Below are 15,357 nucleotides of genomic sequence, written 5' to 3' on the forward strand. Positions count from 1 at the left end.
GGGCACAGCACACTGTAGCACAGGCTCACACAGGTAAAAACCTCTGCTGGTCACCAGCCCTGCCACCTCACCTCACCAACTCAGCTCTGCCCCTGTAGGCTCCAGAAGGAGATCTCACCTACACGCTCAGGAAATGCCTGCTGAGTCCACAAGGCACAGATGAGGTGCCCAGCAGCTTGCAGAACCTCCAGCTGGGGAGTGCAGCTGAGCCAGGGAATGCAAATCTGTAATTCTGGAACCGCCGCCCGTCACTGCCCTGACATTGCAATCTCCAGGCTAAGCAGGGCCATTGCCTTCACTGGCAAGCTGCACCAGTTGCTGTCATGAATAATGCTAAAATAACCCCCACAGGCATCTGCTTTTCTTATTTTTGTGAGAGAAAGCAGCTACAGAGGGCACACATCATCAGAGCAAGAGCAGTAGAGTTAATGGAGGCGTTCGGTCTCCTCCTGATCTCAGTTCCACAGGGGAGAGGCAGGAATCCCCCACGGCTGTCCGTGCAACTGCAGGATCAAAGGTGATAAAAGAACCAGACACGGAGCCATCACTTACCATCCTGTTATCACACAAGCAGCTAGAGCAGCTCTGCCTGTAACTCATTGCCTATTTAAGCTCAGACAGGACAATTACGGCAGAAAGAGTAAAGTACGTCAGCACACCACAAAAAGTGTTGACTGACAATAAATCTGGCCAGAGAAATATGGCAAGAAATGGTATGAAAGTCAAATGAGTGTCAGGATGAGTCAAAAAGCTAAAGACAAATTTATTCCAAGCTCACCGCTTCTTCAGTGACTCACAAGGAGATTAAACTACACAAATTGAGAATTCCATTAATTTAACGACAGTAAGATTTTATTTCCTTAAGTCTTCTATTTTCTGCAGAATTTGCATCTTGGGAAAACAAATTAAACTTATTTGTAATTAAGTTTTAAAACAATTAAAACATTTCCATGTTGAGTATTCTTTGGGTTAAAATTAATTTGTTATAAACTAGTACAGATCCAATTATAAGAATTATCATCATCAGATTTCAGATTTTATCCACTGAGATAAGTAAGAAGAGTTCACACTTTAGAATTACTGCTTCAGGCAGCCTTAGAAAAATTATTCCTTTTTATATTCAATTCACATATGTAGTAGTCATAGAATGTGAACAGAAATAGATGCCAAAAAGACTTTTTTTTTCTGGAATATATTTATCAAGCCTCAGTTGTGACATACAATCCACAAAGAATGAGATCTGGAGTCAAAAATTTACAACAACATAATTAAATTTCTTGTAATTACCAAGGTAAGTACATACAAAAAAGGATTGGATGTAAGCCTAATCAGTGACATGCAGTGAAAATCTGAACAATAAACAGCACATCTCACATGATCGGTTTCAAAAATTATTTGCAAGATTTCAGATAAGGCTATTTTGGTGGGGTTTTTTTCCTGTCTGAATTTATCTCTGCCCTGGTTCCAGACAAGACAGGGTTGATCTCTGCAGCAGCCAGGAGGGGCATGGCCAGGACAGGAGGCTGTCCTACAGCACCTCACTCTGCGGTGAGGCTGCTGGGGCCCAGAGGGAGCAGCTGGGTCTTGTTGTTCCCTGTGAAATGATCACCTCTTCCCTGTACCCCTTGTCATTACTATTATTGCTGTTACTGTTTATTTTCTTATGTCCTTCCTGATTCCAATAAACTGTTCTTACCTCAACCCATGATCTTTACCTTTTGTACCTCCAGTTCTCTCCATCCCACCCAGGGAAGTGAGAGTTGTGGTTTCAGGGAGAGCACCACATGCAGCAGTATCACTCCTAAGCCCAACGAGCGGGTATTGATCACTCTCTTAGGGCACAGCTTCAAACAGCAGCCTCAGCTGTCACCCTGAAGAAGTACATCATTGTTGCAGACATCTTTTATGGAAAATCCTTTCCTTAGGATTTTTCCTCCTGAGAAGCTGGGAGCCCTCAGGAACAAAATGTAAACAATGGTTATCTGCTGCTGTGGAATGCAACAGGTGCATCTGGGATTGGTCTCATGTGGCTGTTGCTAATTAATGGCCAATCACAGTCAGCTGGCTCGGACAGAGAGCTGAGCCACAAACCTTTGTTATCATTCTTTCTTTTTCTATTCTTAGCCAGCCTTCTGATGAAATCCTTTATTCTATTCTTTTAGATTAGTTTTAATGTAATATATATCATAAAATAATAAATCAGCCTTCTAAACCATGGAGTCAGATCCTCGTCTCTTCCCTCATCCAAGAACCCCTGTAAACACTGTCACACATCGTTCCTTATCTTTACAAAAAACTTTTTAGTCAACCTTCCTGAAAGCTGTGGGCCCTGTCCATCTTGTATGGCACTCTGTGACTGCCTGCTCCCAGCATTAATGAAGAGGCATTTATTTTTGTACCCTTTGCTGTCAAGCATGTCATCTTGTTTATGAACAACCATCATGTCATTCACAGGCAGCTGATCAACTGCAAATTCTCACTCCAAAAAAAGTTCCCATTGACATTCAATCGCCCACATCACCATAGGAGTGAAACCCAAAAAAAAAAGCCCTAAACAAACCAACAAACAAAAAATCAAACACTTATTGAATGCAGAAAGGTGCAGTTATCAAAAGCTCATACACACTTGCATTTTCTGGCCTTCTCACCAAAAGAGAGGGATGGAAAAGCTGGGAGAGATCAGCCATGGACCATGAGGATAAATAATAGACTGGAGCTTCTCACAGGAGGAAAGGCTGGAGAGGAGAAGCTCAGAGGGATCCTGCAGACACATGTGAGTACCCAAGGGTGCCAAGAGGAGGGAGCCAGGCTCCTTTGAGCAGGGCCCAGTGACAGGAGCAGGCCCAGGGCACAAAGTGAAACACAGCAGGGCCCATGTGGCATCAGGAAACACTCCTGCAGCGTGGGGCTGCTGCGCACTCTCCATCCCTGGGGACACTCAACATCTGGACGTGGTCCTGGGCAGCTGGCTCCAGGTAACCCTGCTCAAGCAGGTGAGCTGGACAAAGTGACCTCCAGAGGTCCCTTCCAGCCTGAACTGTTCCGTGGTTGTTAGAAATACCTGTGTGCTCCTTTTGTCATTGTAGACTCATCTAAAGAGTGCTTGTGGGCAGGATTCCAGCTGGGAATGGTTGTTCATTAATAACATCTGTGCTTATGGTTAAGAGGATGTGCATCATAAATATTTTTAGTCTGGATTAGTTTTGAAAAAATTAAAAAAAGGTCTCTCTGCCTGATAAAGAAAATCTTTGATCTAGCTGGATCCATCAGCAGTATTATTTTTTTTTAGATGGAAAAATCAATACAAGTTAAAAGCCCCAATTTTGGATCAGTACCTATGCAAAGAATAAGGAATCCATCATCAAATAAAAATTTAAATGTGAAATTTCAATTTAATCTTGTTGACATTACTCCACTTACAAATATATCCTCCTTTACAGGCACAAAGATTTTTAAGTTATCTTTATCAACACTATTACATTGACAGTAGATGTGTACCCTCCACTGTATTCCTTCATGGATCAGCAGCTTTTGAAATTTGATGTCAGTGTTTCAAGTCTGGAAAATTAAACCATATTAAATTTTGTATGAGAAAAGTCCCTCCTTTTCTCATACAACACCTTGTCCACACAGGACAGAAAACAATGACACAGCCACAGTTTGACTCATCCCCATTCATCCTTCATCCAGGGAGCGTTCCCACCTGAGGCAGCAGACAAGTAGGTCAGGTTTAGGAGGTCATGCTGAAGACATACTGAATGAACCTCCTGCACAGAGACACACCAGCCCACAGAAACACATGCAAGCATCCTCTTAAAAACTCTCCCCAGGCCAGTGAGGTTTAGTATTTTGTTGAAGTACACTTGTGAACATAACTTCAGATTGTGGGGGTTTTTCTGAAGGCATGCATCAAATGATTTTTTATGGTGTAACATTCACAGATGCCATTTTGAATATTTATCAATACTGTCAACTGAGATGCAAATACCAACTCCAATGTTACTGTAATTAACATTGCCATATCATTTTCCTTTTAACAATAAGCAAAATACAAAAGCTGGTTTCATTATTTTACTCATTTGATGGTTGGTATTTGCTTTTAATCTTCCTGAACGTATTATCATACTCCTAATGATGAATATAACACTCTTATTTATAGCACAGAGATGTTCCACAGACACAATTCAGATTCACCCTCTCTGGTTTCACTTTAACTTGAAAATACTCCTGTTCTCATTTTATACACGTACTTCCACTCTCAAATAAGCATTCTATGTCATTTTATAAATGACAGGCATCTTAGTCTGCCTTCCAAGGCAACAACCTTGCCCACCTATTTGTACAGGCAGTGCTGAGCACCCCATACAGCTCCACAGGAACAATAGCAAAGTAATTCTGCATAACAAGCTGTTTTCACAACATCTGCAACCAACTATTGTCCATTTCCATTAGTGAACAGAAAATTGCTACTCTGTACACTGAGCTCCAAGCACAACAATAACCAGATCACTGTAATCTTTTCCAATGCACACTCACCAACACCCCCCTGAACAGATCTAAGGTGATCTCCATTCACCTGTGCTCTTAAATACTGACTGTCATAGCCCAAATGTCATGAATTTGCCAAAAAGAATTCAGTCCACTCCAATATTCTGTAATTTACCTCAGTTACTAGAAGAGCTATATATAGTTTGAACAACAGTAGGGAAAATACAGAGTATCTCACACAATGTAACAAGAAGGTTGCTTCAGATTTTAGCAATTTGGCTGAAAAAAGTAATTTGCCCAAGAGGCTGTTACTTTTTTCTATAGCTCATGAAAGCAGAGATAAGAGAAAACATTCTTCCAAATAATTTTGCCCATATTTCTCTTATCCTGCAAGGGTCATATTCTTGCCTTGTTTTCGTATTTGTGGCTTTCAGTGACTTCCAAGGTCACCTTTTTTGAGACAACAGATGTCACATTTGCATGAAGGAAGCCTAAAGAAATGCACTAACTTTTCACTGTCACTTCTGAACACCACAGATACATATAAAAACAGGAAAGGTTTATACAGCTGAAACTTACTCGACATTCCCTGCAGCTCTTGGTTAACACTCGCTGACCTTCTGCTAGCACCTTGCCTCCATAGATACACTTTGCTGTAATTCAAGAGGAGGAGGGAGATTAAAAATTCATTAAATCAGTGTTTAAGCAGCAAATAAATGCAAGGTATAACGAAGAAGTAAAACCAGTATACACACACACTGAAAAAAAATCAATACATTAAAAATACGATTCATTTTGCTTTCATCAGAAGTCAGTATCACATATAATTACAAACAAAGTAACCAACAATAAATTCATTTTAAGAGAAAGTAGCCTCTTTGCCCAAACTAGAGAGAGGGAATAGGAGCATAAACAATATGTCCTGGACTAAATAACCTATCATTCAATAGAAAATGTTTTCACTACCAACATCATGTAGAGTAGTTACAGTATTTGTGTTACTAGAGGTCTTCATGACTCACTTCAAGAACTGGAGACATTTATTAGCATCCAGTTCATCACAAGAATAATGTAAGCACAGATTTCAATTAAGCCTTCACATTTTTTGTGGGCCCAAAGGTGAACCCTTCATCTTACTGGAGGACTGCACGAACAGATTGGATTCAGTGAATGACTACTGAATCAACAAACTGCAAAAATCTATTTCAGCAAAATATTTTTCAGGCACACATGAAATGTGTAGGACTTTCCCAGAAAACTGAGAACTCCTACTGCAAAACTCCTGCCTGAAGTTTTGACCCTTCTGCCAAAGGTAAGTGGCTCCACAAATGATCCGACAGACTGGAATATTCCTCGCTCGCTTCATGGCAAAGTCACCTGGCTTGGGACTCCTGCCACCATGAAGAAGGCAACGGGCATCAGGGCCACAGCAGCAAACAGCTTGGTCAATTATGACCAGAATTACCACAGTCCCCATGCAACTACAGGTCTAAATTCCAATTGCAGAGAAGGACAGTAAATCCATCAATTAAAGAGAGCAGCTGGACTGTTACGATCTCACACAAATCAAGGATCCACCATAAAAGCGCCCTGCATTACAAAGCAGATCGATGGTAAACACTGATAAAATAACTTTCTGCTGTGCTATTTCAGCTCTTTTTGTACTTGGCCACTAAAAGTCTGACCTGTGACCCTGAAAGGAAAGCTAAAAGGTGTGAATCCTATGCTGCAACTGAACAGTGCTTTAAGGTTTTGAGAGTCAAGGCACTTGCACAGTGCAAGTGTTCAGAGCAGTCTGTTCTCAATAGACACTCTAGGACTGTTCTACCTGAATTTCCCTCCTGTTTTACCTGAATTTCCCTCCTGCCCAGGCAGGGGAAGCACTCAGGTGCAAGTGTGTCCCCCTTACAGGTGATGCCAACAGTTCCACAGCAGCAACTGTCACAGCCAGATTGATTCCCAAATTTTAAGCAGAAGAGACTGACAGATCAATCTTCATGAACCTTTAGACATAAATTTGCTTCTAATGACTCTTTGTGAAAATGCTCATTGCTTAAAAAAAAAAAAGATTTACAATTTTCAGGCTAACTCAGTTTTCATCATCACTAAAGCATTTAAAAAGAGGTGTCTTCCTTTTGGCATCCTAGTTTTCTCTGTTTTTCAAAAGCTGCCCTAGTTTTTATGCCTTACTTGTTGTGATCTCACTTCTAAAGAAAACTTCAGATGAGGAAGCTTTGTTTAAATTAGGAATCCCAGTAACTATTTTTAGGAGAATTTGAAATAGAGACATTTCCTTCTTTCTGTCTGTTTTCCTGACATGACTGCTTTTTACACAGGAAGGGACACACTGAAAAGTTAATGTACAATTCAGAAAAATTATATCTAAAGTTATAGTCTTTTGCCAAATATTATTTGAAATGCTAACACAAGGTGGCAGGGATCAAAACTGAACTGCCTAAACCCCTTAACATATCAGACATTAGAGCTTTGCTCATTAACCCTTAGCTAAGATGGGAAAGTGTTCAATAACCCAGCCACTCAATAATCCCTAGAGACAGCAAATTACAACTGATGGTTCTATCAGAGCTAAATAGAAAAAGCACAGAGAAAATAACACCTGCAGTGCAGCTCTTTGGAAAACCTCTGCAATTACTACTATCTACCTCGAGGTGACCAGCTGTGGTCCTAGCACATCATTTTGTCAAGGAGCTGGCATTTACAATCAATTTCAATCAACTTCCACACGTCCCTTCCCATTGACTGACACGCTGAGTTCTTGTCAGAATAACGAGTCAAGTTTGTGCCAATCACTGACAAAAGGCAAGTTTGATTGTTCATCTTCCCATTACAAATAACAGGAACAGTTCACTCATGAGGGTATACTCTGATTCTACAATTTTGTGCCTTACAATTTCTTTGTGTCAGATTTTGACTCTTGTGCATACATCCAGTTTCATGAAAAAAACCCCTAGACTTTCAGTGTTACAAATAAAAATATTTTGAGACAAATAATACAGGCCAGCATGACCACTTTGCCACCCAAGTACTCTGTTCATGAACATCTTTTAGTATGCAAAATATTCATGCTGACATACAGCCCAGAGAAATGAGATTACATGAGAAACAAGAGCAAGTGCAAGATCACAGCTAAAGGATATTTGTACATGGAACTAATGAATTCAATGACTGAAGAAGGGTGACAGAATGCTAAAAATGTGTTATTATTTTCCTAATAAATCCTAAAATAATTCAACATCCCTGTCCTAATAAATTATTGAAAAGCTCATGCATGAAGTTTACTCATCTTCCAGAACAGATCAGGGGAAAGAGAATTTGTGCTTCTTAAGGTATGGCTGGCATTAGTATACAGCTAAAATTTTCATACATAAATTGCCTTTGTTCCTTGTACTACTATTAAAGTAACAAATATTGAATATTCCTTCCGTGAATGTTACTTAACAGCTTTCATTCCCACTAAAAGGAACTGAAAGCTGATAATAACACCAATCACAAAATGTACTTAGCTTTTCTTTCTTCTCATTAATTTATTTGGAAATTAATTACAGTAAACTACGGCTCCACACAGGGATATTAAGCCAGGGTCTGATATACTGTCATGTTTATTTTAAAGAACAGCCTTTTAACTTGAAATAAAAGACAGGCAAAAAGATAACAGCTTGGTTAGTTACTCATCACAAAAGAAAGTTCAGACCACAGGCTTGATGCTCCTCAACACATCAAGAGGAGATACCAACTGGAGCCAAGTCAGCCTTCCCAGCCCCCAACAGGATGAATATAACAATAGGTAAAAAAAGTACCTTAGAAATTGGCAATGCTTGTTCATTTCTCAGCAATTATTCATTTTCTTCCTAAATCACGTTTGCCACTATGGCTTGTGTTACCTGAACTACCAGGAGCTCTGAAAACCATCCCAAAAGGTGCCTGGGGGCAGGACAAGAAGGCAAAGCAGCCAGGTGTGTGTGCTGTACTCACCCTTGCACACCTTGCAGCACTGAGAGTCCACGTGCACGGGCAGAGCATCGGGGGGACACTCCAGAGGGGGACAGGACATCCTCCTGCACTCCACAGCTCCTCCCTGAGCAAGGGGGCAGGACAGAAATCAGCTGCATTTTATACACACCACTGAGAACAACTCCAGTAAATGAAAACACCATTCTGGATCACAAACCTATCCTTCAGCAGCAGATTTAATCCCACCCAACTGCAAAATGAATCAAAGTGCAGCTGAAGGTGAACTGCCTTCAGTATTTTGATACGTATTACTGATTTTGCCCCCAAACCCAGAGCAAAACACATCAATTGGAAAACATAAGTCAAGAACATAAGCCCTACTTTCTGTATGCTGTTCCAATCATCTTTGGGTTTTTTAACAACCAGGCTTCTATTTTCCTGAGCAAACAAAGGCTCTCTTCAGATATTTATCAAATAATTTCAAAGATACCAGTTTTGCATACTAATCCTCTTTCCGTCCCTTGTATTTTTCAGTCTGATAAACGTTGAAAACGAATCTGCAAGTTGTTACCATGCAAGATGCAACTAAGCATCTATGAATACTATTAAGATAATGCCTCCTTTTTGAAAAAGCTACTGCAGTGAAAACAATTCCAAAGAAACACAGACAATGCCACTCCTTCACCCCAAAACCACAAAGTTCTCACAGCTATAATTAAAACAAGGAAGAAAGCATTGTCAAGGGAAGGCAGATTTTATGTATGAAGCTTACAAATAAGTAATGTCAAAATTTTATTTATTTTACCACTTCCCTCTCTATTGTCCATGCTGCCACCAGACGCATACTAAAAACACAGGAACTCTCAGAATGAACATTATGTATTCAAAGGCCATTTTCACATTTTCATTAGATCCTATCCTTCAAACTCTCCAGAAACTCTTACTTTGCATGTGCAATTCCTGCAGTGATCATCTTCAACCCATGAGTCTTTGTCTCTGTAGATCAATCCATTTACTTGACAAGTCTTCTCACAATGACAGTCTTCCAATTGACTCAGCCTTGTTTCTGCATAATTTAACTATAAATGAAAGTAACTTGATGAGATTTCTGCAATTCAAACACATGATTTCAAAAAGCAAAAACCAGTACATTTATTTTTAGCAAAACCAACTTTGACCACAACCTTTGAAACAGTGAACCAGGAAATCAGCAGGTAAAAACTAATCCTACTGCCCCAATTTTGATGGAGTTGGTACATGGTCATCCAACACTGTGATCAATGGAGAAACCATGCTCCTGGAGCAAACCCTGAGCTTGTGGCTAGCTCTGAACACTCCTTGTTGTTACAACAGAAATACAAGCTTAACATTGAGCAGTAAATATGTGCATTCCTTCCCTGCCTGTACAAATAACTGAAAGATGACAGGCCTCTGTTCAAAAAAATTTTTTTCCGGCAAAATAAATACAAGAAATTTTTAAAAAAATCAAAACCTACCGGGAAAATTTTGTGATTCATGAAAGTATTCCTGGCTGTATAAACCCATGATAAACCAGATTGCCCAGTCCATAAATGAAGTCAAGTGCTTGATTTTTCTTGATTTTAATTAAAGCCAAGTTTGAACCCTCTTGACTTTCAGCAAGGAAAGACAGTAGAAATTTCTGTGCTGGAAGTCTCCATGTAACAAACACATCTGAATACAAAGCACACCCTAGTGGAGGCTCATAATTTACCAAAAGAAGTTATATTCCACTCAAAGAAATGCAGGAGATGCCCAGACTGATTTCAGCAGATTGTTAAAGCCACATGAATTATTTTAGCCATTATATTTAGAGGAACTAACAGTACTCTGGCCCAGTGGGGAATGCTGCAATGTAACACAACCCTTTTCTCCTGCAGCAAATTAACATTTTAGCCAGACTGTAACACCCTGACATACAGTGTGCCTCTATTTAAGGACACAAAATTAAATCAACTCAACATATCTACTGGAGACATTCCGAATTCATTCAAATTATGACAAAAATAAAATAAGCTTTAAAAGCTAGGATTTATTAGTCTTTAAAAGCAATGTCTTCACAAAGCACAGGTAGGAAGAGGAGGTAAGGGTCGTTAGCTTGCTACAAGTCACAAATGCTCCTTTCATAGCCCTCTGTGACAATCTGCTGGACCATTCACAGGGGCCCTGTGTCCCACCCTGAGCCCACCAGACTCAGGAGAGGAACAGCCCAAACAGGATGGTGTGGTGCTTGTGAGGGTCCCCAGGATGGGGTGAGAGATGAGAATTTGACTCCAAATTCTCAGAAGGCTGATATATTATATTATTAGAGATATATTATATTATTAGATTAGATTACATTATATTATATATTTTATATTATGTATTATATATAATGTTATATTGTATATTGTGTATTATATATTATATTAATTATATTCTGCAATATTATACTATATTATATTATACTATATTATATTATAATATATTATATTATATTATATTAGTTATGCTATACTAAAACTATTCTAAAGGAAGAGAAAGGCTATATCAGAAAGCTTAACAAGAATGAATAATAAAAATTCGTGACTCCTCAGAGCCTCACCACAGATGGACCATGATTGGTCATTAATTAAAAGCAATTCACATGGAACCAATCAAACATTCACCTGTTGGTAAACAATGCCCAAGCCACACTCCAAAGCAGCAAACACAGGAGCAGCAATCAGATAATTATTGTTTTCATTCCTCTCTGAGGCCTCTCAGCTACCCAGGAGAAAATCCTGGGCAAAGAGGATTTTTCAGAAAATATCACTGTGACAGCAGGGAGCCTCCCTTTCTTGCTCTCATTCTGCACAACTTGCACAGCTACTAGAATTACTGGAGCCTGAAACCAGTAGCTGGATGTTTCCTTCCCAGCTCTGAGTCTCTATAATTTTAATTTCTATAAACTGCACATACATTGATGGCAACACATTGATGGCAAACAACACTTGCTCCCCTGTTCAATGCTGTGATGCAGCTGGAACCAAACACAGACTGAGAGAGAAGCTGAAATCTGGGTACAGTGGAGCCTAAAGGCAGCAATGAGACACCAAGACACTTTTCCAAACCATGGTGTCCATGCTGTGCATCTCCTGGAGCAGGATCAGAGGCTAGGGATGCCGTCCATGAGCAAGCCTGTTGTAGTGTGCTTTCTTTATTTGGCATTCTCTGAGCACCTGCCAGGCCACACAGCACCTCTGCAGGCAGCCCTTCAAAGCCCTGACATGCAGCATCCCCACAAAATATACCTGTGTCTACATTAGTCACTCCTGCCTGTTGTGGTTAGGACTTCAAAGGCAGATACAAACCTCCAGACCCCCTATTTTTAATTTTATTTTTTCTACCAAGTTAATTTCCTTTCCTGTAGCCTGCATTTTGCCTGGACAACAGGAAATGACTGCAACAAAACAATCAGGGGACTGCTGTTACAGAAAAGGAATTTGCAATGAAGGATTATGCCAGCACCACTTTATGAAAGTGCAGAGTCTTTGCAGTACAAATACTGTGTTATTTGCTTCCACTCATAAAGTACTAGCAAGCAAAAATATAATTAACATCAGAGAAAGCAAGTTACTCAGTACACTGCATAATTGGAACTTGCTCATACCACCAGCAGGGCTCAAAATAATTGCCTCTCTTTCATAGTACAAGCAGAAAACTGAACTAAAAGCTTCACATTTTTCATTTGGATCCAGCCTGTCCAAAGCATGTCAGCTGAGTAAGAGGACTGCCAGCATAATGCAGTCACTCTCAAAAAAAAACAGTTTCCCCTTTCCTGTGGGGAAGGGAAAGAGCATTTGAAGAATCATGAAGCATTAAAAAGAATCATTTTTTTACACAAGCAGCACTGCTATGCAAATCCTGGTTTGGAAATTCCTACAGTGACTACATTGGGAGTAAGGGCATCTACAGGTTGGTTGCATCTGCACTTAAATCTAAGCAAGCAACATGTAAGTGCTGTTTCAAGAGAGACAATTAACATCCCTCTACCACAAACCAGATGGTTCACTCTCCTTCTAACACAGATCAGGGGTTTGGTCACCTCTAAAACACAGTTTCCTACCCCAAAACTTCAGCACAGCCTTGTTGAATGGCCTTGGTTTAACACTGAGGTTGTCTGTATTGTAGGAGCAGAACCTAAAGAAAACTTCCAACATTTCAAACAAACCAAAAAAAAAAAAAAACCCCAACATTATAGATTTCCATACACCCTAGTCATGATCCAAAGCTGGGGGGGAAAGAAGAAAGAAAAAACCACAAACCCAAGCACACACCACATCACCTGGAGCTGATGAAAACTGATACAAACACTGATAAAAGCCATTGATCAAAGGGGCTGTCAAGGGCAGCACAGTCAGCAGGTTCACAGGCATTTTCATTTCATTCATCATTGAGCTTAAGAAACAACCACAGAGCTATGTCCACAAGACTACTGCAGACAGCAAGAAAAAAATTGGCTCCACTGTGAAAATTTAGATTCATTTTCATGGTATAAGAAATGGCATCTAGAATAAATACTTTCATCTTTGTCTTAAGGAAGGAAAGGGGCAACTTAAAAAAAGCTTAGGTACCTACTTTTGCAGTCATTTTTGCCAGGAGTTCTTGCAAATCCATGATTCCTTGCACCAGACTTAAGAAATCACTGCAGGTTGGGCATGCTCAATAGAGAAAGATTAAAAAGAAACAGAAAAGAAGGAAAGACACAATAACCCATAAATAAACAACAATCTATCACACTAGATTTATCTGAACATAAAACGCAATCTGTTTATACAGAATTCTTGCCTTCTGGAAGTCAGCACATGCAAAAATAACAAGCCTGAAAGTATTATTTTTAAAGCAGAGAAACAATCTGTATGAAAAATCTAAACTAGAGACAATAAAAAGATTGCTACTTACTGCGATTCAGATTAGGACACTGTGTTATATATCCATTAGGGATAAAGATGATTTTCACATCTTGAATAACACCCTTTGCAAAAGAAGACAAAACTGGTAATACAGATTACAAACATTCACTTCAATCTGTACAACCTCTTTCACAAGTCATTTCTTCAGTGGATACACAAAAAAATTACCAGCTTACTCTACTTGTGAGGAAAATAACTGAAGGTGAACAAAATAGAACTCCTCCTATGTCTCTGTGTGTTTGGAATATTACAGTGATAATACTGCTTTCTCTTTTGTAATCACCAAATATAAGCTGCTTAAACCCTTTAAGTGGGGTGAGCCTGCTGAAAAAAGCAGTGCAATAATACAGTGCAGTAATATCCGTTGCTCAAGCCGATGACACACTTTTCCAAAAGACAAAATAAAACACGGCAAAACTTTTTTTTTTTTTTAACCAAGTAAGACTGTGAAATCAAACACTGAAAAGACAAGTACCTGGTGCCAGATGTAAGTTCACACTTGGTTCCATGAAGCCCCCTAGCTCTGTATCTCAACAGTGGGGTAACTGTGGCACCAGGCAGAATCAGCCCAGGCAGGCAGAGATGCCCTGGGCAGGACTGGCAGGAGGGCACTGCAGCTTCTCTGGGGCTCCTGAGCCACAGCAGGACAGGGACAGCCTCTTTAGGGCTCCTGAACACCAGCAGGACAGGGACAGCCTCTTTAGGGCTCCTGAACCACAGCAGGACAGGGACAGCCTCTTTAGGGCTCCTGAGCCACAGCAGGACAGGGACAGCCTCTTTAGGGCTCCTGAACCACAGCAGGACAGGGACAGCCTCTTTAGGGCTCCTGAACACCAGCAGGACAGGGACAGCCTCTTTAGGGCTCCTGAACCACAGCAGGACAGGGACAGCCTCTTTAGGGCTCCTGAACCACAGCAGGACAGGGACAGCCTCTTTAGGGCTCCTCAACCACAGCAGGACAGGGACAGCCTCTTTAGGGCTCCTCAACCACAGCAGGACAGGGGCAGCTTCTCTGGGGCTCCTGAACACCAGCAGGGCTGGGGGAGGCAGGACCTAAAGGTCCTTCCCAGGGGAAGCTGCAGATACCCAGTGCCCCTGCACACCTGGGCCCTGAAGCACCCCAGACACTTCAGACAGTGCAGAAAATGCTGAAGATCTGGTTTGTTCTCTTTAGGCTCAGGATGAAACATGCGCTGCATCTGTGGCTGTGCAATGTTCTTACTTCACAGGATCCACTGCTTTAATAATGTCATGGCCACTAAGGGAGAGGAGCAAGGGAATCAAGGGACCTCTAGTGCTGACATTTGCACTTCCCCTGACAACAATCACATGTTGTGACACAGCTCTACCTCCTCACAGACAAAAATTTCTTTAAACTGAAAAGAACTTTATCATGGCAGCAGTTATTATCTAATTAAATTACTGATTTGCCAGACTGTGCTTTAATTTTCAGTTAAATTGCAATACGGTGAATTTTGCAGGGCAAGGACATCATCACTTGCTCACATGCCACCCATAAATAGAGGCCTCAGAGAGTCCTTAAAGTCTGGCAAGGCAAGTCACATTTCCATGCTCATGTGTTCAAAGAGCAGAATGTAATCAGCAAGCACTGTTTCCTGCTTAGTGTCTCATGATCAAATATTAACTGAAAATATTAGCAGAGATAATCAGATCACCCTGTCTTTCTTGCAGCAGTATACACATTTATTAACCTTTTCACTTATGAGAATAATGAAACCATAAGTAATAAGTAATACTGTAACTGGAAATGGAACATCCTGAAAGCCATTTTGCACACTTTCTGTCAGCAGTCATCAGTGAGAAATTAGAAGGTGAGGCATAAAAATACACTTCAACACTTAAGCCTCTGCAGTGAAAAGCTCAACCCAGAGTAAATGAGATTACAGAGTTTCACCACACCATATTGCCTAGCTAATGAGACACC

The 15,357-nt window shown here is 40.4% G+C and overlaps 1 protein-coding gene across 2 annotated transcripts in view; it reads right to left on the minus strand.

Moving 5' to 3' along the window:
* Positions 1-15,357, minus strand: part of NELL1 (neural EGFL like 1) — a 278,091-nt gene that overhangs the window by 200,766 nt on the left and 61,968 nt on the right. For both annotated transcript variants that reach the window (XM_059474163.1, XM_059474162.1), the window contains exons 6-10: positions 13,402-13,474; positions 13,078-13,160; positions 9,405-9,539; positions 8,482-8,584; positions 5,068-5,141 (exon numbers count right to left, since the gene is read on the minus strand). In XM_059474163.1, coding sequence (XP_059330146.1) covers positions 5,068-5,141; positions 8,482-8,584; positions 9,405-9,539; positions 13,078-13,160; positions 13,402-13,474 — 468 coding nt within the window. The remainder of the gene's footprint in view (positions 1-5,067; positions 5,142-8,481; positions 8,585-9,404; positions 9,540-13,077; positions 13,161-13,401; positions 13,475-15,357) is intronic.

Source organism: Ammospiza nelsoni, chromosome 6, assembly GCF_027579445.1.
Source record: "Ammospiza nelsoni isolate bAmmNel1 chromosome 6, bAmmNel1.pri, whole genome shotgun sequence".
NCBI lineage: Eukaryota > Metazoa > Chordata > Aves > Passeriformes > Passerellidae > Ammospiza > Ammospiza nelsoni.